The 27,434-nt window shown below is 41.6% G+C and overlaps 1 protein-coding gene across 4 annotated transcripts in view; it reads left to right on the top strand.

Moving 5' to 3' along the window:
• SLC17A5 (solute carrier family 17 member 5) overlaps window positions 1-27,212 on the top strand; it is a 36,811-nt gene extending 9,599 nt beyond the window's left edge. For 3 of the 4 annotated variants that reach the window (XM_032764082.2, XM_032764083.2, XM_075063802.1), the window contains exons 4-11: window positions 89-176; window positions 1,938-2,024; window positions 3,621-3,739; window positions 7,804-7,962; window positions 13,900-14,032; window positions 18,001-18,148; window positions 23,312-23,402; window positions 25,529-27,212. In XM_032764082.2, coding sequence (XP_032619973.1) covers window positions 89-176; window positions 1,938-2,024; window positions 3,621-3,739; window positions 7,804-7,962; window positions 13,900-14,032; window positions 18,001-18,148; window positions 23,312-23,402; window positions 25,529-25,666 — 963 coding nt within the window. In that variant the 3' untranslated portion in view covers window positions 25,667-27,212. Of the gene's footprint in view, window positions 1-88; window positions 177-1,937; window positions 2,025-3,620; window positions 3,740-7,803; window positions 7,963-13,899; window positions 14,033-18,000; window positions 18,149-22,513; window positions 23,290-23,311; window positions 23,403-25,528 lie in introns of those variants that run through there. The other variant, XM_032764084.2, reaches the window with a different exon arrangement.
• The last annotated feature ends 222 nt before the right edge of the window (window positions 27,213-27,434 follow it).

Raw genomic sequence — 27,434 nt, 5'->3', positions numbered from 1 at the left:
AGTGTATGATTTAATTGACGGATGAAAGTTTGAGTAGATAATTCTGGAATTACCGTATATTTCAACAGAATACAAAATTGTTTTCCAGGGTGTCACCTTTCCTGCTATGCATGCCATGTGGTCGTCTTGGGCTCCACCACTGGAACGCAGCAAGCTCCTTAGCATTTCGTATGCAGGTGAAAGAGATTGAAATGTCCAGATTGATAACAGGATTATAAATGTTTAGTCTATTAACACTTTTAAAAACTATTCATATATCTAGTTAAAACCATAATTTACCCTCATTATGCAAGCTATTGTTTACTTTTTCAGTGTCTGTTCTCAGATGTCTCTTCAGGATAATGACTTAGGAAAATAGCCCATAATAACAAGAGAGAGACTCTCTCCTTTCTATCTGCTCCGCACATGAAAGTACAGTGCAGTACAACTTGTCTCTGTGGTCCTAAAACACTTTGACAGAGTTATGTTATATACGATGGTGCAACAAATTACTGAAAATTATGCTGCAAAGACGCTATATAGTAAATAATAAACTAAAACATTTAGGAACCAAGGAGGAAAGATAGTCACAGGCAAGAGTAAAACAAGAGAATTTTTGAGACTTCATAGAGTCCAAAGAAGCTAACAAAGTTACAGTGGCATAAGCTAGGTATAAAAGTGAGAGGAGAATCAGTCTATCAATTCCAAACCCCGTTCAATGCTATAAGATACCTTAAATGTAAATTCAGAGAACAGTCTTTTTATTCTTTCTTCATATTTTCATTCTTGGCAGTACTGTGATTTTTGGGCTTATTTTCTTTTGTCAACACTTAATGTTAAAGTAATATATAGTTGTCATTTAAATATTCATGGAATTATTATTTTGATGTGTGTTTTACATGAACATTGTGTTTTGTTTAATTAGCCAATTTGTGGCTGAAGCTTTTTCCCAAATTGAATGTGATCACGTCTTCATATTGCCCTATTTCAGCCAGAGCACAGTTCAGACACCTTAGTCTGTTCTTACTTTTTGAACCTGTCTGACCAACAGATAAACACAGCGATATCTGCTGGTTTCAGACTAGGTTTGGAAAGTGATTTTGTAAAATGGCATTTTGAGATTCTGTACTGATTGTGTTTAATCTAATCTGAGAATCATTTTCCTTAGTTTAGATGCACTATGATGGTTTTTTCCCCCTTAACTGCCATCTCTTCGACTTGAATCTTGGATTGGAAAGTCAAGAAAGGTTCTTTCCTGCTTATGAAGCATCACCAGTAATAGCTTTGCACATGAAATTCTTCTGTTACCTGTACAATCCCACAGAGGTTAATAGGATTTGCCTTGCATAACTGAGAGCAGACGGTGGCCCTACAAAGGGAACCTAGTTAACAGTTCTGTTGATTATGGGAATACTACCCAGCTTTCACATTCATAGCTGTGCTGCCTTTGCGTGGCTATCTGCCGTTAAGAGCAGTAAAAACTGAGTGAGGGAGTCAGTAGATGTGACTCAGAAGATTTGTAGGGAACAGATCTTTGACCTAAGAATAGTTCCCTTTTTTTGCTGTCACTTTTCAGAGTCAAACTGTGTTTTTAGTATGCCTCCATTTCACATTTGGAGCCCGCCAGTTTATCGGAGATCAGTAATAGGCCAAGAACTCTTTCGTAGATCTTTCATTGGTAGCGTTCAATGTTATGAGACTTTGCAATTCCTTTTTTTCATTTTATCAAAGCAGTTACAGTACTACTGTTGAACTTCACTATTGTTCCCAGTAGCTGAAATGACAGCCCTCTAGTGGTGGAGAAAATGTTTATCTGCACACTTCTTTATAGTAAATCAGCATTAGCAGCAACAACAAAATCTGAGTGGTAATTCCAGCCATTGTATGTTTTCTTGGATGAATCCATATGCTATTTAAATGTGCATTGGTAAATTGAAAAACAAACTGTTTTCTTCTAGGTGCACAGTTAGGAACAGTTGTGTCTCTTCCATTGTCTGGCTTAATTTGCTACTACGTTAACTGGATTTATGTATTCTACATATTTGGTAAGTATTTGGGTTTTTTAAATTCCAAACGTACTCCTCTAGTGAAGATTTCGTTTTGCATTTCTATGACACCTCTTACCATAGGATTGCAAATAAGTGATCAAATACTTCTAAAGATGTGCTTGTCCATATTCTGAAGCCGCTGATGCAGTGACATTTTCTGTCATGGAAAATCTAGAGGCACTTTCCCCTGCTTTACAAGAACAGTGATTCACAAGAACTTCCTGAGGGAAAATATAATTATATTATATATTTCCCAGGAGAAATACAAGGTTTATTGTTTTATTCTGATCCAGACTTCCAAAAACATTAAAACATTGCTTCCATTGTTGCTTGATTCTTCAGCAAAACTGCTGCCTTTAATATAAGGTAAATTCCTGTTGGAGGCTGTAAACTATGCCTTCAGTAAGCAAATTTGTCCTTAAATTGGGCTAAATGCTGCTACCTATCAAATATTCTGAGGTCAATCAATGTAGAAAAAGCTAGGACTTGAATTTCTTGTTTGCTGTGTGAAATTGAGTTAACTTTGATCCCTGGAATAAACATGCTGCTCTTATCTGAAGACCTTCTCAAACATAACTTGCATGTGTTCTCCATTTACATGTGAAACTCAGTGTTTCACTAGCAAAGCCACAGGAGTTGAGCTGGGGATTCACTAAAGAGTGCGTTGAAAAGTGGTATGTAGTCTTCTTACCGAGAATCACATCCTAAAAGCTGATAGCAGTTCAGTGCACACACCTCAAGGAAAGAGAGAATGTATTTGAAATGACCACCACAGGTTCAACTGCTGCCTTCAACAACCCTTCCCCTGCATCTGGCCTACTTCCAAATCTACCTTATTTGTGAGAGGAGACCCGGAATAAATTATGAAGTATTGAACAGCTCCTGGTTTCATGTTCCTAAAAAACAAAACCAACCCTAACCTCCAAGCAAAACAAAGGGTTAAAAGCATTAAAACATGGATAAACTAGTGGAAAGAGAAGACCATTTTTATTATATAAAACAAACACAATTGAGTAGTACTGCTGTGATCTGGTATCCCACCACAGAAACTGTTTTCCATGATTTATAGTGCAGTATTTGTTGCTGCTACTGCCAATTTTTTTATTGTTGTTAAATAACATTTTTTAACACAGCCATAGTTTATTATTTTTATATTTAAAAAATAGATATACTGCAATCACTTGGGCTTTTCATAACTGCACATGTTGTGAATTTTTTAGATTAAAATTTTGTATATGTTACTTTCTTCCTGTGTCATCCGGACACCTTGTTCTGTAGCTGTTCCATGTAGTGGACTGACGACATATTCATTATTTACCATTATTGCAAATAAGGTCACTTTAAAGATGTCTCCATGCTAGGTCCTGCATATGAATCCTTGCCCACACTAAATATTAAGGTCCATTCTCTGTCCTCACCAACAGGGACTGTTGGTATGAGGGTAGAGTTTGGCCCAAATATTCTAATACCATTTTTATTTGCTTGAGAGAATCATTTTACCCTTTTGTGGTTCTAAGTGTTTGTATCTGTGTAGTACCTGAGGGCTTTCTTCAATTTAATGTGCAGCTTTTATTTATTCATTTTCAATGGAAGGTGCACTTGGAGTATTCTGGTTCCTCTTCTGGATCTGGTTAGTGAGTGATACTCCGGAAACTCACAGAAGAATCTCTCCCACTGAAAGGGAATATATTCTTTCTTCCCTCAAAAATCAGGTATGTAGTTTTTGATGCAGCTTTTCTTATTTAAATAAGAGCAGGAGCTACTGAGGGACATACCCGCCATAATGTTGAAGGAAAAATTGAAGCTTAGATCAACATTCTTAATTTGAAGCAACTGAGTAAACTTTAATAAAAAAAAAAATCGAATAAAAGAAAGGATGTTAAGATGCTGGACTGTTAGATCAATGAGAAACAATCATTAGTCATGAAAAGAGAGATACCTGGCAAAAAGAAAGTAAGTTTTACCCTTGAATATGTTTAATCAAAAAGTAATGTGAATGCATGTTAATTCTGTAAATATCCCCAAAAGGTGAATGCAGTATGACAACATACACAGGTGGATGCCATCCACATTTTCCAGCAACATGGATTGCCTGTTAATGCATTGATTTGCATTACAACATACCTTTTTCTGCCTGGACAGTATAGAGATGTATAATTAAAGGAGAGTAATTGGGGAAATGCAAACTCTAGACCAGGGGTCGGCAACCTTTCAGAAGTGGTGTGCTGAGTCTTTATTTATTCACTTTAAATTAAGGTTTCGCGTGCTGGTAATACATTTTAATGTTTTTTAGAAGGTCTCTCTCTATAAGTCTATATATTGTATAACTAAACTATTGTTGTATTGTAAAATAAACAAGGTTCTCAAAATGTTTAAGAAGTGTAATTTAAAATTAAATTAAAATGTTGATCTTACCCTGCCGGCCTGCTCAGCACTCTGCTGGTCTGGGGTTCTGTTCACCTAGGCCGGCAGTGGGCTGAGCGGGGCCTGCAGCCGGGACCCCGGCTGGCAAGGGTCCCAGCAGCAGAACTCCAGACCGGCAGCAGGCTGTGCGGGACCGGCAGCTGGGACCCCAGACCCACTCAGCCTGCTGCCAGTCTGGGGTCCCAGCCCTGCCCACATACAGTGGGTACCTACCTTCTCCCTGGTTTGGGGGTGCAAGAGTCAGGGCAGAGGGCTGGGGGCATGTGAGGGGGGTGCAGGGGTCAGGGCGGGGGGGAGTGCCAAAGTCAGGGCTAGGGTTGTCGGGGGAGGTGGAGGAGTCAAGCAGAGGTCTGAGTGTGTATGAGCAGGGTACAGTGCTCAGGGCAGGGACCTGGGGGGTGTGCGGGGCTCAGGGCAGAGGGCCGGGGGGGGGGGGGGTCAGAGCTCAGGGCAGAGGGCTAGGGTGTGTGGGGGGTCAGGGCAGGGGGCTGGAGGGGATATGCCCCTATTCCACCCACGCACTCCCTTCCCCAAGGCCCTGCCCCTGCTTCTTCTCTGCAGACCCCAGGACTCTCATGCCCCATACAACCCCACCTACTCCCTCCAGAGACCCTCCCGGGATCCCGCCCCCTATCCAACCCACCCTGCTCCCTGTCCCCTGACTCCCCCCCTCTCCCCTTATCAAACCCTTCTGGCCCCGGACCCCTTACTATGAGGCTCCTAGCAGCATGTTCTGCTCCGCGCAGAGCCAGACATGCTGCCCTATGGGAACAGGCAGCCCCGCCCCTCAAAGCACTGCATGCGTGGCGGCATGGCTTCAGGGGACAGAGGAGCGTGTCTGCCTCCCCGCGGAGCCAAACACTGCCCTGCGGGAGCACGCAGCCCCGGCCCCCAGAGCGCTGTGTGCATGGTGACATGGCTCCAGGACAGGGGGGAAGGTGGGGGAGGGGCTGGCGGCTTGCTGTGCTCGGCCAGGCACTCAGGCCTGGGAGCGCGGACCTCATGGCTTGCTGCACTGAGAGAATGGGGCCATTTGCCCACCGCTGCATTATGGAGTACCTAGGTATACCCTGTGTGCACACCTATGCTTCTGCCCTCTGCCCCCGCGGTATGGGAGGAGGGCGGAGAAGAGCAGGCTGGGCTGGGCAGGATTTTTAGTGGCACGCTGCTCCGGCAGGCAGCAGTGTGCCATTAAAAATCGTCTCATGTGCCATCTTTGGCACGCATGCCATAGGTTGCCGACCCCTGCTCTAGACATTGATTTTTGCTTCTGTGTCTAATTTTGCATAAAAGATACTGTGATTGACAAAAATACTTCATACTAAAATGGATTAAAAAAAGAAAAGTGGAGCTCTTATTTGCAGTTCATTAAACTGAGACATGGGAGTCACAATGTTTTGCATTTTAAAAAAAGGTTCATTTGGCCTGTTGGCATATGTCACATTTTGATAAGTGATTTGGGTGCATACAGGAACACTTAACATAATTCAGAAATGAATGGACTCAAATGATTATTAACTACAAGACATGCAAATATTATATGTTGAGAGTCTATGGTGCTCTCAATGCTCAAAATCTCAGAATAGAGATTCAGTTCACATGTGTTTGAGGAGTGATTTTAAGTCTCTAATTGTTGATAGTAGTAAGGAGGGGGTAATTGAGTTGTTACAGGAGGACAAACATTCAGAAATTTATTTTGATTTCAAGCCTACTTGAAATCATTGTCTGTCTGCAACATATCAAATAGAGGAACATTTTTGTTTGTCCTATGTTTTTAGTGCTTTTTCAATGAAGCCTGAACACATCAAAAAATAAGAGTTTTGCCGACTGTAATCGGGCCTTTGTGGGTCACAACTGAGAATACCAAATTCAGGACAAACTACTGAGAAATAGGGCAGACACACCCCAAAACTGGTGGTTATTCTCCCATAGGATACACCGAACCAGCAACAAAAGTAAACTTCTGTTTCACCACAATGACTAACAGGAAGTCAGAAAAGCAGCTTCCTTAGGCATTTCAGTCCTTGTATCACCACCAAAAACACTAAACTTAGAGATGAGTGGTACTTTAAAATCAATTTCATCAAATAAAAGGTTCTTCTGATCCCAAAGGACCAGCCACACACCCAGGTCAATATCTAACTCAGATCTTACGCAATAATCACACTGTTGCCAATCCTTTTAGTATCTAAAATCTAAAGGTTTATTTATAAAAAGAAAGAAAGATGAGAGTTAAAATTGGTTAAAGGAATCAAATACATACAGTAATTGCAAAGTTCTTCTTTCAGGCATATGGCAGTGATGGAATAAACTGCTGGCTTAAGTCAAGTCTCTGGTTGCTTCCAAATCATTGGAAGGTCCTCAGTCCCTTGGTTAGAATGCTCCCGTTTGTATAAGACCAAAGGTTTGAGCAGGAAAGAGGCAAAACTGAGATGTTTCCAGTGCCTTTTGTAACTTCTCTCAAGGGAAAGGAATCCTATTGTTCTTACTGTGGAAAATTACAGGTAAAAGATGGAGTTTGGAGTCACATGGGCAAGTCACATGTCCATGCATGACTTCACTTAGGGATGGGGGTAGAGGAGGAGTCCATTAAGAGTAGATGGACATCTTCCATTGTAAGTTAAAACAGCAGAGAATCCTGTGGCACCTTATAGACTAACAGACGTTTTGGATCATGAGCTTTCGTGGGTGAATGCCCACTTCGTCAGATGAATACATTGTAAGTTAAGTGTTCTTTAATGGGCCATTCTACTTGAATAGTTCCTTCACAATGTTCTGGGTAAACACCTTGTTAGTGTTACCCAGAAGCAAACACCTCAGAAATACAGGTAATAGTTGATATTCCTAACTTCAGCTACAAAAATGATACATGCATACAAATAACATAATCATATTCAGTGAATCATAACGTTTCCATAGACCTCTTATGGGCCACATTTTGAACAAGTTTTGTTGCAATTGTATAACAGTGGTAGCAACGATCTACATGGTCGTAGTTTAATCAGATAATGTCACACCTACATACCAAAGTAATTGAGGGAATAAACCCGCTTTTGTATTATTGGTTTCAGTAGGGTTTCAGCTGCAATAGCTTTTTAAATTAAAAGGCAAAAAATATGGCATAATAATTGACTCCATAATAATAGAGTTCTGACTTTCCATTTGCTTCCTGATATGTCAAGTTTTGTTTAGTTCAGTTACTATAATTTAACAATAAAAAACACACATCTAAGGATTCAGGTTGACTTTGAATGTGCTCTTCAGAATGCAAAATCAGATTTAGGTAAGGTTCAAAATATCTAGAATAAATATTCCTAGGAGTTATCCTGATTATTCCCCTCCATTTTTCTAGCTTTCTACTCAGAAGTCTGTACCATGGGAACCCATGCTGAAATCCCTTCCACTCTGGGCTATTGTAGTGGCACACTTTTCTTATAACTGGACTTTCTACACTCTTCTCACACTATTGCCTACATACATGAAGGAGATCTTGCGGTTCGATGCACAAGAGGTGAGATAAAATGAAAATATTCCAATCCATTTCCTGTTATAGTTCATGACTTAGTTTTTCCTCTGTGTAGCAGAGTGGTGATATGGTCTAGTATGTAGAACAGGGTACTCAGTCGGGAAGCTCAGATTCTACCCCAGATTGTCATTGACATGTCATCACTAGTCTCCACGTATTGAATTTTTCCTGCTGATGTCCATTAAATTATTCCATAGCTACTAACATTGTTTAATTGCACTATGTTCTCTCTCCAATGTTTTTTGTTTGTGTTCTTGCAAAGATTGTCCTTTTCTATAATAATAATAATAATCATAAAAAGTAGGAGCACAGTGGAACAGGGAAGGGGAGAAAATAGAATTCCTAAATAAATATTTTTCAGAAGAAGGAAGAATCAGTGTTCTGAAAGTGGCATGAATTTGAGGAACAAGAGGAAGCTACAAGTGCAGTTAGAAAATAATGAAATATCAGCTAATAAAATGTGTATCTCCAGGACTAAATGGATACATCTGAGATCCTATCTACACTGTAATATTTTCTGTGCCAAGGGACTTAGTTCAAGGGGCATCTGTAGGCCCCTACCAAAGTCATGGCCATGAAAAACACATCACAGACCATGGAATCTGGTCTCCTCTTGTGAAGTCTGGTCTCTTGTGTGCTTTTACCCTATACTATACAGTTTTCACAGGGGAGACCAGCGTTTCTCAAATTGGGGATCCTGACCCAAAAGGGAGTTGCAGGGAGGTTGCAAGGTTATTTCAGGGGGTTGTGGTATTTCCACCCTTATTTCTGCACTGCCTTCAGAGCTGGGCTCCAGGCCAGCAGTCACCGTTTTCCAGCTGCCCAGCTCTGAAGGCAACATCACTGGGTACGTCTACACTGCACGATTATTTCGAATTAGCTTAAACCGATATTACAAAACAGATCTAATAAAATCGGTTTTAGGCGGTCCACAGTAGGGGATCTCCGAAATCGTTGTTGCGTCCATGGTCCAAGATACCATCTTCGTATTTCAGAGCGTGCACTGTGGTAGCTGTTCCTCAGCTATTCCATAGTTCCCATTCCTGTTGAGAGCCAGTCCTGATGGGGCAGAAACTCTGCCCGGTGGTTGCTGGTCAGCTCTCCTCCTTTGTGAGGCCAGCAGACAACCTTTGGCTCCTTTTGCGCGAGTGTGATTGAGCAACGTCCATATGCACAGCATATCTTTCCTTTTTTTTTTCACGTGGTGGCTGGGGGATTAAACTGAGGAGCTGTTCCTGAACCACGCGACACTGTGTTTGAACCACAGACAATGGGCTCAGCCAGAATTGACAAATATTTTCAGAAGACTGCTGTGCTGTGGATAGCTGGAGTCCTCAGTACCCCCCTCCCTCCCTTCATGAGCGTCCATATGAGCTCTGGCTTCCGTTACGTGTACACAGCGCTGTGTATCCTGAGTTTTTTTTCAAACGCTTTGGCATTTCGTGTTTCTGTAACGAGTGGATCACAGATTTGTCCCATACAGCGATCGACTAGGTGATGCTCCCGTATCGGTCTATGCTGGAGCTCTTTTTCGATTCAAACGCATCGCCGCCGTGCTGATCAGAGCTCCACGCCTGGGCAAGCAGGAAATGTATTCAAAGTTCGCGGGCTTTTCCTGTTACCTGCCGCTGCATCCGATTCAGATTGCTGTCCAGAGCGGTCAGTGCTGTCACTCTGGATGCCGCCCGGAGCCAATAACGTCGATTTCCGTCCACATGAACCCTAATCCGAGTTATCACTATCGAATTTTAGCGCTACTCTCTCGTTGGGAGGAGTCCGAATCGATTTAAGGAGCCGTTTAACTCGATATTTAATGACGACGTCGTGTGAACGATACAGCGTTAAATCGTGTATATCGGCATTAAACGATTTAAAGCGCAGTGTAGACCTGGCCACTGCCAGCACAGTACTAATCCCCATACAATAACCTTGCAGCCCCAAATCTCTTTCGTCAGGGCCTTACAATACAACACTGTGAATTTCAGGTTAAATAGCTGAATCATGAACTGAGGAATTTTAATAATCCTGACTGTGAAATTGCCAATGGATGTGAATTGTAGGACTTAGCACTACACAAATCACTTTCGTTGAATGTTTTACTGTTGTTTAGAACATCTAAGTTACTTTACTGAAGATTAGGTGGGAAATTCTTTGAGTTTTTTGTTGTTCATTTGTTAATGCTTTGTGTGCATCAGGGTATTTTCCTGGCTAGTCTTTCTCTTGAGTGGGATTGGGTTCTTTTGTTTGCCTAGTTGGCAGTTTGGGGTGGGGATGGAGGGTGTCGGGGGGGTGGGGGGGGAAGAGGGATTGATGGGTATTCCACCTGGCAACAACAACAACAGAAAAGGAAGAGAAATGATCAAACCAAAAACATTGGGGGTTGATGTGCAGGTATAGTATTTGAAACTGTTCATTCCTTCTGAAGCACCTGGCACTGGCCACTGTTGGAAGACAAGATACAAGGCTAGATGGACCATTAGTCTGGCCCAGTACAGCCGTTTTTATAATCTTAAATTAGTTTTAACCCTTTTATTTGAAATCTAGGCAACGTTTTTTAATCTGATGGGATCCCTTTTAAAACACGGTATTCCTTTTTCTTTTTTCCTTCTTAGCAGAAGTAAAATACAAATCATTGTTGTAATACAGGATTTAGTTGTGCTACAGCCCAGCTGAAGTCCAAAAATGTAGCATAATTCAGGAGTATGATGACAGGACATAAGAGAAAATGATAAAGTAATTGAAATTATTTATCCTGAAAAGGGGAAACGTGCTTATGCTGTGTAAATGCCTACATGAGGATGATGTGAGAGGAAAAACATTAGACACTTCTTAAAACAAGATTGACTGGCTGCAGTTGAACAAAAGGAAAATTATAATTTAGATCAGTGGTTCTCAACTAGGGGTCCGGGACACCTGGGGGGCTCCCAAGCAGGACCAGTGTTAGACTTGCTGGAGCCCAGGGTAGAAAGCCAAACCCTCACCACGTGATGCTGAAGCCCAGGGCCCTGAGCCCCCCACCTGAGGCTGAAGGCGAAGCCTGAGCAGCTTAGTTTCACAGGGCCCCCTGTGGTGTGCGGCCCCACGCAATTGCCCTGCTTTTGCTACTCCCTACTGCTGGCCCTGGCTTTTATATGCAAAAAATGAGTTGTTGTGGCACAGGCAGGCCATGGAGTTTTTATAGCATGTTGTGGAGGGCCTCAGAAAGAAAAAGATTGAGAACCCTTGATTTAGATTTCATTTATTTGTATTACAGTAGCACCTAAAGGTTTCAATTGTGATTGAGGCCTACTTTGCTTACAAAGGAAAATTTTCGAAGCCACAAATGAGAGCCTAGCACCTTTGAAAAAGTCTATCAGAATCTGAACAGATGAGACAGACCAAGGGAAACAGGTGAAGTGGCTTGACCATATTCATGCTGCAGTGACTGAGCTCAGCACCCAGGTGTCCTGATTCCTAGGCAGGTGCCCAAGCCACTTGACTGCAATGCTTATATTAAGAAGAAAGTTCCAGCATCACTGTTGAAATAGTTTGCCAGGAGAAGTAAGCAAGGAACAAATTCAGAGGTGCTCAAAGTTAAATAAGAGCTTGGAAAGCATAGCTTAGTGTCTTTCCTATTTAACACAGGCAGTCGACTCAGGAGCTGTTCAAGCAAGCCCATGACAGAGGTGTCTGCCACCACAGCCTTTAATTTTGCTACTTTGTATAAAACCGTTGCTTAAATGTTATCAGGTACTGTGTTGAGTGCACCTTTCCTGTATCCCTGGCGTTTTTAAAGCAAGTTGACTTCAGACTGCCACATGTTTGTCATTTTTTAAAAAAATCACTTGCATAAGAGTGCAGTTTTAGCCTATTGCCACACTTTCAGTTGGAAATTACATTAACATTTAAAATGCAAAGCTGCCACACAGTGTCAACACTATTACGGTATCAGATTAGTTGTCTAACCCATAAAAAGGAATTTGTTAAAATGCTGATAGATATTTGAAAAGCACTTCACAAGGGGGATCTTTATTGCTGAGACTGTGTCTTGATTTTAGGTGTTTTTACTTATTCCTCTTCTGAAAAGCAGAAATTTAAAAAACAACAGGTAGCATCTCTGAGTGTTGATTAGGAGGAATCCTGTTGGGATGAGACTTTTGCTTTAGTTTTCAAATATAGCAATAAGCTCTGATTTAAATTTAAATGTCATACAGAAATTTCTCTTGTTCCCTGATTTATTTTACATTTAATGAGTAACATAATATTTTTGGCCTATCATTTTGTTAATAACTAAGAGATGTACCCCATCTAGTGAACATCCAAACACTTCTTGAAGTCAAAGACTACATCAGATACTTGCAAATTACCCTGCCACTGCAGATAATCAGCCCTCAAGTTAAATGCAAAGGCAAAAAGGTTGAGTTAATTTGGGAACCATATATCACAGTTCAGTAGTTTAGATTTCCTACATCAGATGAACCACTTGGAATAGTACAAGGGCACACTAAGGACCCAGTCCTGCTTCTGTGGAAATCAGTATGTGTGTGTTGCAGTTTATTTAGTGGCAACACTGTAAGGGCCTGTAAGGATGTAGGAATTGCCATTGGATAAGAAACCCCACAAAAGGCAGATTTGCGATAATCTGACTCTCCCACATTAGGTCTCAAGTGGATCTCTAATAGATATTAGATTAAACTCTGAACCATGAGGTTTAATATAACTATCAAAATTTTGTTAGCCTTAAGAATTGTGACTTGGCCATATGGTGTTTGTTAGCCCGACTATATAGAGTTTTTCCACTTCTTTTCTCTCTTGTCCTTTAAACTGAGTTGTTGGCTTTCATCTGACAATCATTTCCAAGCCCGTTTTTGTGAAACGGAATACTTATCAGACTGACTGTATGTGGTGGCCTCTGAGCAGTTGTCATAGGTCTCACCTCCACTCTGAACTTTAGGGTACAGATGTGGGGACCTGCATGGACACTTCTAAGATTAATTACCAGCTTAGATCTGGTCTCATTGCCACCATCCAGATTTCTGAGTACCTGGAACACACTTTCCCCCCAAAACCTTTCCCTCCCTGGGTAGCCTAGAGAGACTCCTCCACCAATTCCCTGGTGAGTCCAGATCCAATTCCCTTGGATCTCAAAAACAAGGAAGAATTACTCCTTCCCCCTCCCTTTTTTCCCCTCACCAATTCCCTGGTAAGTCCAGATCCAATTCCCTTGGATCTAAAAAACAAGGGGGGGGAAAAAATCAGTCAGGTTCTTAAAAAGAAGGCTTTTAATTAAAGAAAAGAAAGATAAAAGAAAAAAAAGGAAAAAAAACCCTGGGAAACAGCATATCTCACAGACAATAGATAGAAAACAAAGGATGTTTCCCTGGGCAAAAACCTTAATACACACAAGAATACCCAATTTGATAATTCCCCTAATTGCACCAAGACAAGTTACAAAAGAAAATTAAACATAAACCTACTTATCCCTTTCTAAAACTTACTACTCTGATAAGAGGCTGGTTTCTTGATCTTTTTCACTCCTGCTGAAACTGACTAAACAAAGGAAACTTCCCTCCATCCTTTTGAAACATCTTGTTCCCCCATTGGTTCCTCTGGTCAGGTGTCAGCTAGGCTAGGCGAACTTCTTAACCCTTTACAAGTAAAAGAGGCATTAACCCTTAACTATCTGTTTATGTCAGCAGTATTCATGCACTCATGCGGTCTGAAATATAATAAAATAATTGTGTAAAAAAAAGTAATGATCTGCCTACCTTATCACCAGATATCTCATTGTCTTATGAAACAACAGATGGCTATCCTGTTGGCTCACTTGACATTTTTAGTAGAGCAAAGTATCTTCTTATCGCTGCAGCATAAGTGCGTTTTCAGAATATTTTATGTTTATTTCAGTATTTTAACTTAACCACCTTTTTGTCTCTTCTCCAGAATGGATTTTTATCTGCACTGCCTTATTTTGGGTGCTGGCTGTTTATAATCATGTCTGGTCAAATTGCTGATTACTTAAGAGAAAAGCAGAACTTGTCCACTGTGTGCGTGCGCAAAACATTTACTCTAATAGGTAGGTAAATTAGGTGAATAATGTCCATGCTTTTTCTGCAGGTTAGAACACTTAATGGTGCCTAGCTGGGGATAATGTAGGCATCATGAGTTTGACTCCTTACAAACGGTCTGCCATCAGTCCAAGTATACGTGTGTGTGGAGTGGGGTGCTGTTCCTTAATACTGGTAATCATGGTGCTCTCCAAGAGTTGTGGGGCACATGCAGAAGTTGTACGAAAATGTATGTGTTTGCTTGCTGGACTAAACATCAGTATTACACTATTTCCTAGGATTCCTTTGGACCTATATCTCTTAAGTTTGACTGGTTTGATATGGACCAACAGGGCCATCCCTACCTATACGCAAACTACACAGCTGCATAGGGCACCAGAAATGTGGGGCACCAAATTGCCCCAGATTTCCTGGTGCCCTACACAGCTGTGTCCAGCTCCAGCAGCCAGCCCAATCGCCTGGATGGCTGAGCCGGCCCCTTATGGGCTGCGCACAGCAGGGCCCAGGAAAGCTGCCTCTGCCCCTGCCCCACTCCTTCCCCTCTGACTCTGCTCCGCCCCCAGCCCCACCTCCACTCTGCACTTCCCCCCCAAACCCCATCCCCTGAGCTATACATCCTGGGGGGACTGCAGCAGAGGTCGGTCCTGCCCTGAATTCACTGGGCGGTGGGAAGTGGAGCTACCCAGCCTGCTCCACTACCCCACGCCGGCTCACAGCCGCGCTGCTGGTGAGTGCTGGGGGGCGGTTCCCCTCTTTCCCTCAAGCCTAAGAGTCAGGGGAGCAAAGCTCTTAAAAGGTGAGCTGCAAATGTTTTTACAAATTCCTTCAACTGTTAGATTATTGTTCCCAGCAACGAATGGGTTAAGAAGTGTGTTTGGCACATTTTAAGTTTAGAAATCTTCTAAACTCTTGTCTACCGTGCTGTTGAGGGTACGTTATATATACATGACTGAAGAAATTCAATGTCAGACTTTTTTTCTAAATAATAATAAACCTGCTGTTTTTTCCCACTGATCTGCACTGAAATATCTTCTGGGAAAAAAGTTTAGCATTCTACTATGTTGTCCTCTAACAAGCAAAGATGAAAATACCTATTTAAAGCAACTTTTGTCATCGGATTTCTCAGAAAAACAGATTCTGCTGGAGTAGAAATTTCTTTTACAGTGCTTGCATCAAAGGGTGAAATTTTCAGTCACCTAAGTGACCGAGGGAATCATTAAAAGTCAGTGAAACTCGGGGCCAGCTCCAGGGGTTTTGCCACCCCAAGCAGCCAAAAAAAAAAAAGGCCAATCTGCGGCAATTCAGCGGGAGGTCCTTCGCTCCGAGCAGGAGCGAGGGACCCTCCGCCAAATTGCCACCGAATACCTGGATGTGCCGCCCCTTTCCAGAGTGGCTGCCCCAAGCACCTGCTTGCTAAGTTGGTGCCTGGAGACAGCCCTGGTGAGACTAAGCACAGGCACCAACTTTTTTCTGCACCCGTGGGTGCTCGCGCCCCTGCCCCAATTCCACCACTGCCCCAAAGTCCCTGCCCCAACTCTGCCCCTCCCTGCCCCTATTGAACCCCTTCCCCAACCCCCGCTCTGGCCCCACCTCCTCCCCCAAATACGCCACATTCCCCCTCCTCCCCCTCCCTCCCACGTTTGCCACGCGAAACAGCTGTTTCGTGGCGCAAGCATTGGGAGGCAGGAGGGAGAAGCAGGACATGGCTGCATGTTCAAGGGAGGAGGCAAGGTGGAGGTAAGCTGGGGTGGGGAGCTGCCGGTGGGTGCAGAGCACCCACCAATTTTTCCCCATGGGCCCTGGATTTTTCAGCCCTGGAGCACTCATGGAGTCGGTGTCTATGAGACTAAGGGCTTGTCTACACTGACACTTTACAGCGCTGCAATTTTCTCGCTCAGGGCTGTGAAAAAGGACCCCCCTGAGCACTGCAAGTTTCAGTGCTGTAAAGTGTCAGTGTAGACAGTACACCAGCACTGGGAGCTATTCCTCTCTTGAAGGTGGGGTTTTTATAGTGCTTTAACATTGCTAGTGAGGACATGCCCTTAACCCTGGTCTATAGTACGAACTTACATGAGTATAACTACATTGCTCAAGGGTATAGAAAATCCACACCCCTGAGTTATGCAGTTTCACCAGCCAAACTCCTGGGATAGACAGCACTATGTTGATGGGAGGGCTTCTCCCATCAACATAGCTACTGCCTTTCGGGAAGGTGGAGTGCCCGTAGGTGGCATCTTCACTAAGCCAAGCTGCGACACTGCGGTGCTGTAAGTGTAAACCAGTCTTTAGACCCGTAAAGTACTATCTGTAGTTCAATGCACTTTAGAATGTTATGAAGTGGTTGTTACCGACTAATCTTGGTATCTTCCAGGTTGCAGTACCTGGCTGATTTTAGTCACCCATGCCCAAGAAAATCTATAATTGTTTCAATTTTTGTACATGCCTGTAAATTAGACAAAAAACAGCTAATTAACAAATCGGACGAAGGGGTAAAAATTCTGACAGAACATTTTTAAATCCAGGCTAGCAAAACTCAAAATGAAAAATTCAGAAATATGCATTTTAAAAAGAAATTCTCTGCTTTCCCTAGGACTCCTTAACAAGATACATTTAGCTTGAAAAAGACGACATTAAGACAAGTCTTCATCCTTTTATGCAACCACATCCATCTGTGGTAAAGAGGGCAAGGAAGGATTCATAGTTTCCAAATGTATTGCTAGAGCATATGTTTTTAACTTATTTACAACTGACTGCCATCTTTTCAGTATCCAAGTGTTGTGGCATATCAGTATATTGATAAAACTCACATAAATCCAAAACTTGTGATTTGGTTGCATGCTTGTATGTCTCAAGATGCTCCAGAACTTACCTATTGTAAAGAGCCCACTGGAAAGAGCTATGACAAAATACTGCATCAGAATTTTCTGAAGCTAATGCTTTTGAGGAACATATGGAACCATTTGAAACTGACTATCTAAAGTAATGTCTTGTGATAGCAAACCGTTCCATTAGAGTGTACTTGTAGATAGTATAATGTCTGAATCTCACTACAGAATTCATAATCTCTTGTTCCTGCTTGGTATCTCATGGTTTGCAAAGCTCAGACTATTTTGACTAATTACATATAGAGTTGCCTGAAGACCAGAAAGTATTTGAAGACATTCCTTTGAATTCAAATGGTGGTTTGGTTCACTTATACCCACCCTTATTTCCTATTTGCAAATATTCATGCAAATGAGTTTCTGGTCACTCAGATGGTTGGGGAATGGCTGTTCTCCACATGAAGAGAACAATGCTATATTGGCATTTGAATGGGGGTATTTATGCCCAACATCAGTATTCATTATTCACCTTTTGTTATTCATTATTCTCCTGTCTTAAAATGTTTGTCACCCCTGAGGGAGCAGAAACAATACATGTGACTTAAGTGACCAGTCAAACTAAACATTTGACAAACACCAAGAGGCTGAAAGTGGGTCAAATCATCTGTTTACACAATTACAGATAATGAAGTCAGGATCAGTTCATCAAAAAGAAAGTGTTCAATTTAGATAATTTATTCATCATATATAATTCACACAGCTCTAGTCTTCCCCCATTTTATCTGCTATTGCAGCCTCTGTTAATTTTATCATAGTATATACATAAAATTGACCTGATCTGATAAGACTAGACTGATCAGTATCATTTCTGATGAGCTTTCATCCAATTCAAGTTTTCTCTTCTATCTGGACTTCAGTGGGCTCGTGTAGCACAGACATCCTGGATTCTCTTCTAATGGAGCCATAAAATTGCAAATCTCCATTTTAATTTAAATAGTACCATGCTATGTTTTGTGCACTAGGTGGCAGTAATAATATAGAAAATACACCGAAGTACATAACTTAGTTTTAGGTTCTTCGTATGATAAATAATATTTAAGCATCTCCGTGGTGGTAAGAGTCTAGAGATTTCTAAATGATGTTGTTGTTTTTAGGAATGATTGGACCTGCAGTATTTTTAGTAGCAGCTGGATTCATAGGCTGTGACTACACACTGGCTGTTGCATTCCTAACCATATCAACAGCATTAGGAGGCTTTTGTACATCCGGTTTTGGCATCAACCACCTGGACATAGCACCATCGTAAGTGTTGCTAAAGCTGGTTTTAATACAGATGACATTTTGATGATCTTCCTCATGAATTAACACGAAAGCTGAGTGATGTGTTCCATTTAGTGTTAAATGTTAACAATGATGAAGCATTATAACCTTTTAGAAAGGTTATTTGCATTTGAAAAACATGCTGTGTAAATTGGTCAGATGTTACTGTGTTATAAGCAGGCAGTATATAGTCACTGGCTATGAGCAGATCAATCCTGCAGATCTCTTGCCCTGAATCATTGGCCTAGTATTTATTTACACACGTACACACACTCAGGAAAAAAAAAAGCTGATCCGCAGCACTTTGGTGGCAGCTCAATCATACCGCTCCATTCTTCGGCGGCAGTTCAGCGGCAGATCCTTCACTCCCTCTCTTCCTCTTCGGTGGCAGCTCAAAGAGGAAGAGAGGGACTGAGGGAACCGCCACTGAATTTCTGCCAAAGACCCGGACATGCCACCCAAATAGCGGACGGAGTGCAGCCCCTTTGTGTTGGCCGCCAGCCCTGATTGCAAAGTAAGGCACTCAAGATAGGCAGTGACAGAATTAAGGTTGCCTGTACAGCCATAGTGCAGGCCTCTTGTATTATATGTGATCATGTCATTGAAGACGATACTGTCTTTTCCACAGGACCCTTGCCTCATTCGTTCCACAGAATGAACAGTGTTCACTTAATGAGCAGCTATTCAATATTTTGTTTTGTCCCCACTGTTCAGATCCCAGGCCTTATATGCAGCACAACATTGGAACCCTGCTCCAAAGACAGAATTATTAATTTATTCATGGGCTTTTCTGTGGTGCTCATTACTACAGTTTGAGTGTTTCACATACGCTAATGACTTTATCTTCACAAAACTCCTGTGAGGTAAGGGCATGATATTACTCCATTTTACAGATGGAGACATGAGGCACAGAGATATAAGGTCTAAAGTATTTAAAAATGTTGAGGAGTCTGGACTCCTGGTTGTTTTTGTGGATACAGACTAACACGGATACCCCCTGATACTTAAAAATTTTGAGTACCCAATTAGAGGTACCTATGATCTGATTTTACAAAGAACTTGTCATTATATAGCATTTTGTATGTGGAAAGCACAATTCCTGTTGACTTCAATGTCAGTGCACAGCACTTTTGCAAATCAGATCCCAGGGATACCCAGAAAATGGGGAATTAAAATCACAGTGAGTGACTGTGTGGAAAGTTTAGCTTAAGTGACTTGCCCAGCATCACACAGGTACTCTGTGGAAGAGGCAGGGGTAGAATCCATGTATTAGGTGCAGCATTTAACTGCCTTAACCATGAACCTTTCTTTCTATTTCTGCAGTCCCCTTCCAGAGTCACTACACACCTTCCAGTTTCTGCAACAAGTGAGGCTAGGGTCTTGGAGTCCAATCTCCTTCCCTACCCAATCCTGATTCATCCCCAGAGCAGGTCCATCCTGTGCAGTGAATAAGTCACAAGTCCTTTGCAAAAAATATTATGTAATCAGATAATGAGAAACTGTATTATAGTGCACACAAGAGGGCCGAATTAAGGTTACACGGACATTCTTAATTCTGGCTTTGTCTAAGTTTTGAATGTTTGACTTAGCAATTTAATGTTTTTTAACATCGCTTTTGTATGTGTGACTTCCTAAGTTTTTTTTAAAAAAAAAAGCAAACTGAAAAAAAAACAAACAAGTACCATCATATTGACCCTCACCTGGGCCATCAGCAGGGTTGGAACTCTTAAATCAATCACACAGATATCTGCCACTTGAGCTAATGGTGTAACAGAGAGTAATAGTAGTTTGTCATCCTCTGCATAACCAGCACTAGAGGGGCTTGCCTGTAGGTTTCACAGATATCTGCTGGGAGCAGAGGAATTATCAGATTTAAGATACTGTGGGTTCCATTCTAGGCACAGTGGAGGGAATGATACTAATGAGTACAGAATCTTCTGTTCATTTTCCCCCCAAGCATGACCCTTTTCACCCTATCCCCTCCAACCTATCTCTTTCTACTCCTGAATTCTTGTCCCGGTCTCACTTCCTCACCTAGCCAGCCCCAGTCTTCACTCCTCAGGCTTCTGTTCCCAATCTCTTTGCCCAGCACATCCTATTCTCAGTTCTCTGGACTCTCCATTACAGGTGTCTTTGCCCACTCAGTCCTACTTTTCCCCCACTCCCCATCCTGCTAAATATGCCCAGTGTAGATGGAATCTTCAGGAAATTTAGCTACTATCTAAGAAGTCTTTAGTGAGCATGTGAAAACTGCTCTTTTTACCCAAAGGTTATATTGGTCAGATATTCCTAGGGGTGGCAAAATGATCAGTCCAGAAGCAACAGCACCACCACCCCAGTTCTCTCTCTCTCTCTCTCTCTCACTCACACACACACACAGTCTCACTCCCCACCCCTACACATTTCAATATCCTGCTCCAAAGCAGGGAAGCCCTAGCACTTTTCAAAGAAAAGTTTGCCAGAATTTTTCAAAATGAGACCCAGGAAAAACAAGTCATGCTTGGAGACAGCTGAACCATTTTGACTGAAATCTTCCAAAAAAAAAGTCAGACTGAGGCAGACACCCGCCATAGAAGGGGAAGCAAATGAATTGTGGAATTACTGTGGGCACATAAAAGAACATAGTGATGAGCTTGTTGGCTATTACCAAAGGGCCTTTTGCTATTCAAAAAATTTGTAACACACCAGAGCAGGAATTTGTATAATAAATTTAAGTTGCAGGAAATATTTCCATAAATGAACAAAAATGTTCATACCCAAGTAGCAAACATGAATTATAATATACAAATGTAGGTGCGTCTCTTCCCAGGATGTTGTAAACATTTGAAATTATTGGGGAAGGGGAAAAATTGTCGGTGTGGGGAAAATATAATGACTTCTGGCTTCTTTCCTGAAGTGTTGGCTAATTCAACCAATTACAGTAATATATTTCCTTAATGATGATGATTCTTAATATCTCGCTCATCATAGACCCCTCATCTTGTTCCCATGGCTCTCTGATGTGCTGAATGCACATATCTTGCCCTGTCTCCTCATTCTGCCCCTTACTTAATCCATGAGTCCATTGTATTCATGTATCCCCCTACTATGTTATAGAAGATCTTAGTCATTTGGACTGTCTTGCTTTGCCGATTTGTCATGTTTAGCTTTGTTTCATGTTAGATTCTTCACATTGTACAGGGAGTTGCACCACGGTTATGTGCATCAGACTGTGTTATCAAGTACACAACCCATGTCAGAAACACTAAAAACGAAAGACATTTAGCCAGGAATGAGTTGCAAATGCTTCTGTGGGGCCTAGATGAGCTTTGAAAGTGCATATTAATATTCTTGCACTGCTTAAATGTTTTAAGGAAGAAATTTCACGTTGGTCCATTAAGGGCTTCATAGTGTCTTGTTATATACACTTATCTGCCTCTAGAGGCTTTTACCCTTGGGCTCTATGAAGCTGAATGCCATATTAATTTTTATGCACTTTCAGGTTGCCAAAGGAGTATGAATACATACCTTATTTAAAAGAATAAGTATCACTTTAGTCAAAATTTCAAAGTTTGAAGTAAAATACAGTGCACTGCCTTAATAAAGCTTGGTAAGTGTGTTAACTTTAAATAAAAATCAGCCAATAGGCTTGATGCTTGAATGTGTAGCTCCCTTGTAAATGCTATATTGAGAACACACACACATATGCTGCTAACCCCATCTGATTATACGCATAGGTGCTGGAACAAGGGGTGTTTGGGGGGGATGCGGGGCAGCTTGAAGTGGTTTCCATTATATACAGGGTTTACAGTTTGGTTCAATGGCTGTGAGCACCCCCACTATACAAAATGTTCCGACACCCCTATTGTACATACGTATCATCGCCTTTTATCTCCAGTGTGAGATTCCCTCTGGATTCTCCTATTTCGGTAGGTAAAATGCCAGGGCTGTGCATATCTCTTTAGGAAGGCTATAGGTTCCATGGGGTGAAATACTGAAGTCAACAGGAATTCTGCCATTGTACTCAGGGGGGCCAGGATTTCATCCCATTTGTGTTAAACAGTGAGTTTAACCAATACTGCTATTAGGAATATCTCCTTTCCCTTTTATTAGCTCATGGCCAACGTTAGTTAGTGTTTTTTATGTGGCTTCTGGGAGCAGCAAATCCAGCCTGCAGATCTTGCCGTGTTACCCCTTTCTGCTTCTGTGATCCCTTGAGCTCTGAACTGGAAGAATAAAATTTTTAGTTCTAGTTTCACTTCTGCCACTGACTTGCTTTAATGTTCTGCACTGGTAGAGCATTTTGCAAACATGGTATCCATATGCCTTGCAACACCCCTTTAAGAGGTAAATATGTTCATTTTACAGACACAGGGAGGAGAAATTGAGGCTCAAAGAGATTATGTGAGTTTTTTGAGATTACAGAACAAGTCTACATCTAAGTAAGACAGCTGCTGTGTGTGTTGAGAGCAGCACACTCTGGAATCCCAGAGAGATCCAAATGTCTGCAAATGGACTTGAAAAAGTAGATGTAGCAACCAGAAAGATGGGTGACGTAAGTTAAACCTACCCACCATTTGTTTGCTATAGCCATGACCCATACAAATCTGAAGGGAACAAATGGAGCATGTGTTCGAAAGCCCTTCGTTGGTGGAACTTATGCTTTGCAATAAAAGATAAGTGGAGAAATCCTTAATGCCTCCTGTCTTATTACCAATGGCATCTGGATCTTCTTTGTTTATCCCACACGTCACCCTGTCATGCGCCACACACTACCCACCTCCACCTTCCAACCCCTTTTTCTCCTCACCTCTCCAATGGATCCATCCTAGACAAATGTTGGGGCTTATCAAAGAGGGCATGGCTTGGTGTAAGAGGTTGGATGAGACTCTGCAGTTCACTGGTTTTGGCCTAGCTAAAAGGTGGCAACCCTGTAACTGGCCAGCATGAAGCATCTAAGCCTGTAACTCATTTTAAGGTGACACTGAGTTGCTCTTAAAATAAGTAAATGGGAGCCATTCCCATGCAAGGACTAACTTGCCTTGGCTTTGTTTAGCTCATGTGATCTGACGAGACTACAGCTAAAGGTGGTTTGGCTCCTGTAACAAACAGTTTTATCAAATACGGGAATAAGTTAATAAGCAGTGTGAACAATTTCTTCTACAGGTTTGCTGGGATCCTGCTCGGAATCACAAATTCATTTGCCACTATCCCAGGAATGGTGGGGCCAGTCATTGCAAAAAGCCTGACTCATCATGTAAGACTGCTAGTTTGTTGTTTCGCTGATAAAATTTCATCTGCCCTCTTCTAATGGACACTCTCCATTCTGAGATGCTGTTTTCTATAGGGATAAAACGTGATGTATATGCTAGTCTTACTCTTAAGTTGTGATAAAGCTCTGTGCCCTGGCTTTTATTTTGATGGCTGTTATACTAGCAGTAAAATGTGAAGTTGCATTTCAAAGAGCCACATAGGGCTTTAGCTATTTGGCTGTCAATGACTTTGGCCTTGTCTTCACTAAGGAGAGAAAAAAAAAAAAAGGTGGGTGTATTTTAACATGTGTTGGTCGGTTGAGGTAAACACTACCTCGGTTAGTTATGGAAGAATGATGGCGTTTGAATCCTGAATTAAAAACTTGTCAGGAAAGCAAGGAAGGAACTCCTTTCAATTGTATTTATTTGTAATGTGTATCCTGGGATTTTAGTATATATTATAAAACACTTCACAGTTCCTCAGAGACATGATTTAGATACCCAATCTGAGACTTTTTATTCCCAGCACTACTTAATCATACAATGAGAAACAATCATGTACAGTAAAAAGCTGTGTTATCTGGCACTTTACCACCAGAAAGCTCTATTAACTGGCATTTCTGATCTTCATTGAAAGTCTGGTTTACAGTCCAGTTGTCACAGCTCCCTACCTGGTTCCGCACAGCTCCCTGGAATCAGCAACATGTCCCTGCTGCTTCTAGGCGGAGGAATGGCTGGGAGGGGTTCCGAGTGCAGGAGGGGCTGTGGAGTGCTGGTTCTGGGTGGCGCTCACCTCTGGCAGCTCCCCACGAGTGGCAACAAGTCCCTGGTGCTCCTAGGCAGAGGCTCAGCCAGGTGGCTCTGTGCACTGCCCTGGCTCCACAACTGCAGGGGCAGGGCCTGCAGGCGGAGGCAACACACTGAGCCACCTAGTCATGCCTCCGCCTGGAAGCAGCAAGGACTTGTCGCTGATTGCGGGGAGCCTCCCAAGGTGAACGCTGCCCGGATCCGGCATCCCGAAACCCCTCCTGCGCCCCAACTCCCTGCCCAGAGCTTGCACCCCAACTCCCAGAGCCTGCACTCCCTCCCACCCTTCAACCCCTAGCCCTGAGCCCCCTGCCACACCCAAACTCCCTCCCTCTTAATTAACTGGAATTTTTCACTTACTGGCACCTCCCATTCTCCCAATGTGCTGGATAACAAAGCTTTTACTGTACATAACCAAAATGCTTTTCTTTTAAAATTATTGATAGAATTATTTAAGAATACTTTAGGGAGGGCAGGTGGGGATGAGTGACTTTAGTAGTACAATTGGTGAATTGAGTAACCTAGTCATAAATCGCTCCAGCCGTTGCTTTGAAAAACACTGAAGTATTATTTAATGCCGTGGGTCCAAACAGATCAGCTTTGTCTGGACAGCTTAACAAAAATTCTCCTTTATACTGTTTAGTTTGGTGTTAATACAGTCTCATTCAGCTGCCCTTTTCCTTTCTTTACCAGTAAAGACACTTTGCAAGCCTGTTTGAATAGTCACCTACTATTTTAAAGGTGGCTTTTTAACCTTAAAACATCTACATATATGTAAACTTCAGTATTTATTTTTATTTTCTTAGAAAAGTATTAGCCAGTGTCATTAATTCATCCTAGACTTTTTTTAGACTATAAACCTTCATCCTTGTTTCAGTGACATCCCTTCACTGCCAATAGTTAACTTCTCTGTGGGCCAAAATCTATCCAGGGCTGAAATGTTCATGTAAAGCCCATGGCTGGAATAGTAATATAGTAACAAATAATAAAACTGAATAGTCTTTTCCATTAGATTCATTTTCCATGCATTGGTTTAGCCCAAATACAATTTTTAGACAATACATTTGGACTTTGTTTCACTTTGTTAAATGACAAACTGGATGGGACGGCCCTTATCGCAATGTTAAATTGCATGGTTTTAAAATGCATTTGACTCATACTGCTATTTAAGTTAACCTTTTGTGTTTGTAATACTTTTGATTTCAATGTGAAAATGCACTGTGTAGAATTTTCATTTGACAAGAAAGAGCATGTCTTTTTAGCAACTCTTCGTTCTAAGATATGATGCTGTAAACTGATTGCTTTTATTTTTTTCTCTTGGCAGAATACTGTGGGAGAATGGCAGACTGTTTTCTATATTGCTGCTTCTATTAACTTATTTGGAGCAATTTTCTTTGCATTATTTGGCAGTGGAGAAGTGCAGGACTGGGCAGTCAATGGCCGCCACTTGCATGGAAACTGAAGGAGTTATTGAGATATCAAGGCTATACTGAATCACTGAACTAAAGTCATGTGACCTGAAAAGTGCCTTTCATATTGATGCCCAGAAAGCTACAAAAGCTTTTCAGTTTAACCATTTTATCTGTGTACTGTTTGTACTGGAAGTCACTTGATAGTGCATGTATGTTATTTCTGTAACAAGAAACTACTTAGCTCTAGTAGAATAGCCTCATGCTAGGACTTTATCAGATACTTGATCTAAAACCTATAATTTTAAATCGGTGTGCTAGGCACTATTTTCTGCCACCTCTTAATATTTTCTTAATTAAAACGGGTAGGAAGATGTCTATCATTGACAGGGCATAGGGGAGAGAAGGGATTATGTGTGGTGTTGGGAGGAGAAGGAGGAATGGTATGTAATAAGGAACCTTTTTTTAATTTTTATGACGTGCTTCTACAATTTTAATGTCCAGGAACTTCCTGGTTCTCGAGAGGTTTTTATTATATTTTAATTTTTCTTTTTACCAATATTTTAATTGGTGTTATCGGACTCTGTTCTACTACACACATTTCCAATATGTAAATGTTTCATGTTCAAGAACATGGTTTCACAATTAATACAGAGTAATTAGAGCGCAAATTTACAACAAGCAGCTTAAATATGAGACAGACAGAAGGAGTCTTCCCCACTGAGAAAGGGGGGAAGGGAAAGATATTGACATACCATACATTCAGTGTCCTGTGCATCCACAAAGTAGTACGTTGCTATGGTTTGAATTCTAAGCAATGTGAAGATTGCACTAGAAATGGAATGGCTGGGTGTATGTATTAAAATGATTTTCAATCTGACAACCTTTTTTTATGACCTTAAGCATTCAAAGCAATGGAACTCTCAGATTCTTCTGCTCATGTTATAAATTTGCCAGTAGAAATGTACTAAAATGATGCCAGTGCAGAGAGTAAGGATAATACTTTTTAGTTCTCTTCTACAGTTACTCTAGCCCTGTTCACAGGTTAAAAAATCAGTGATATCGGGAAAAGAACCAGAGCAACTTCATTTTTGGAAGTTGCCCCAGGCACCTGAGTCTGAGAGAATTGTGCTGTTAGTACAGAATTCACACTTGGAGCTTTCTTTTACTATAAATGTACACTTGGCTGCTACACACCCGATTAAACCCAATTATGAATAAAAATTACAGTCTAGAAGGAATGGGTGATTGAAAATCAGAGGGACCCAACTTAGAGTATTCATCATGTAATACAGGTAAAAATCCCCTTTCCAAACGTTCCTGGAGAGGAGCAGGTTGGTGAGCGACACTTTGCTTTGTTTTTTTCCACCTACCAACACTACAAAAAGAGAAGCCTGGCACACCTGCCTACTGGTGCTCTGGGGGAGTCTGGCTGACTTCATTTCTAGGAAATGGCTACTGCTTCTCTTTACCAGCTTTAAGAACCGTTGTGTTTTCACCTGCATTGAAGTGTCATGTTGTCTTACTATGGAAGTATGTTAAAGCTGTGCTGCATCATCAATTTGTTTCTACAATAAATGGTGCCAGATTCATATGGAATTAATATTTGTACATGTGACTTACTGGAAATGATCACGTCCCACAAATTAGAATTGTAGCCTCCAGTTAAACAGAGAATGTCCCAGCTGTGGGTGGTGGATGGATTAGGGGATTGTGAATGGGCTTCTGAACCTTTAACCACTGCAGCAGTTTCAAATCTAGCAGAGATGGGTGAGTACTGTCTGTATGAAAAGCAGTGGCTGCGTTTTCTGTTCACAAAGT

The sequence above is a fragment of the Chelonoidis abingdonii genome, chromosome 3, assembly GCF_003597395.2.
Source record: "Chelonoidis abingdonii isolate Lonesome George chromosome 3, CheloAbing_2.0, whole genome shotgun sequence".
NCBI lineage: Eukaryota > Metazoa > Chordata > Testudines > Testudinidae > Chelonoidis > Chelonoidis abingdonii.
The sequence above is the reverse complement of the archived record's forward strand: the minus strand, read 5'-3'. Positions and strand labels throughout refer to the sequence as shown.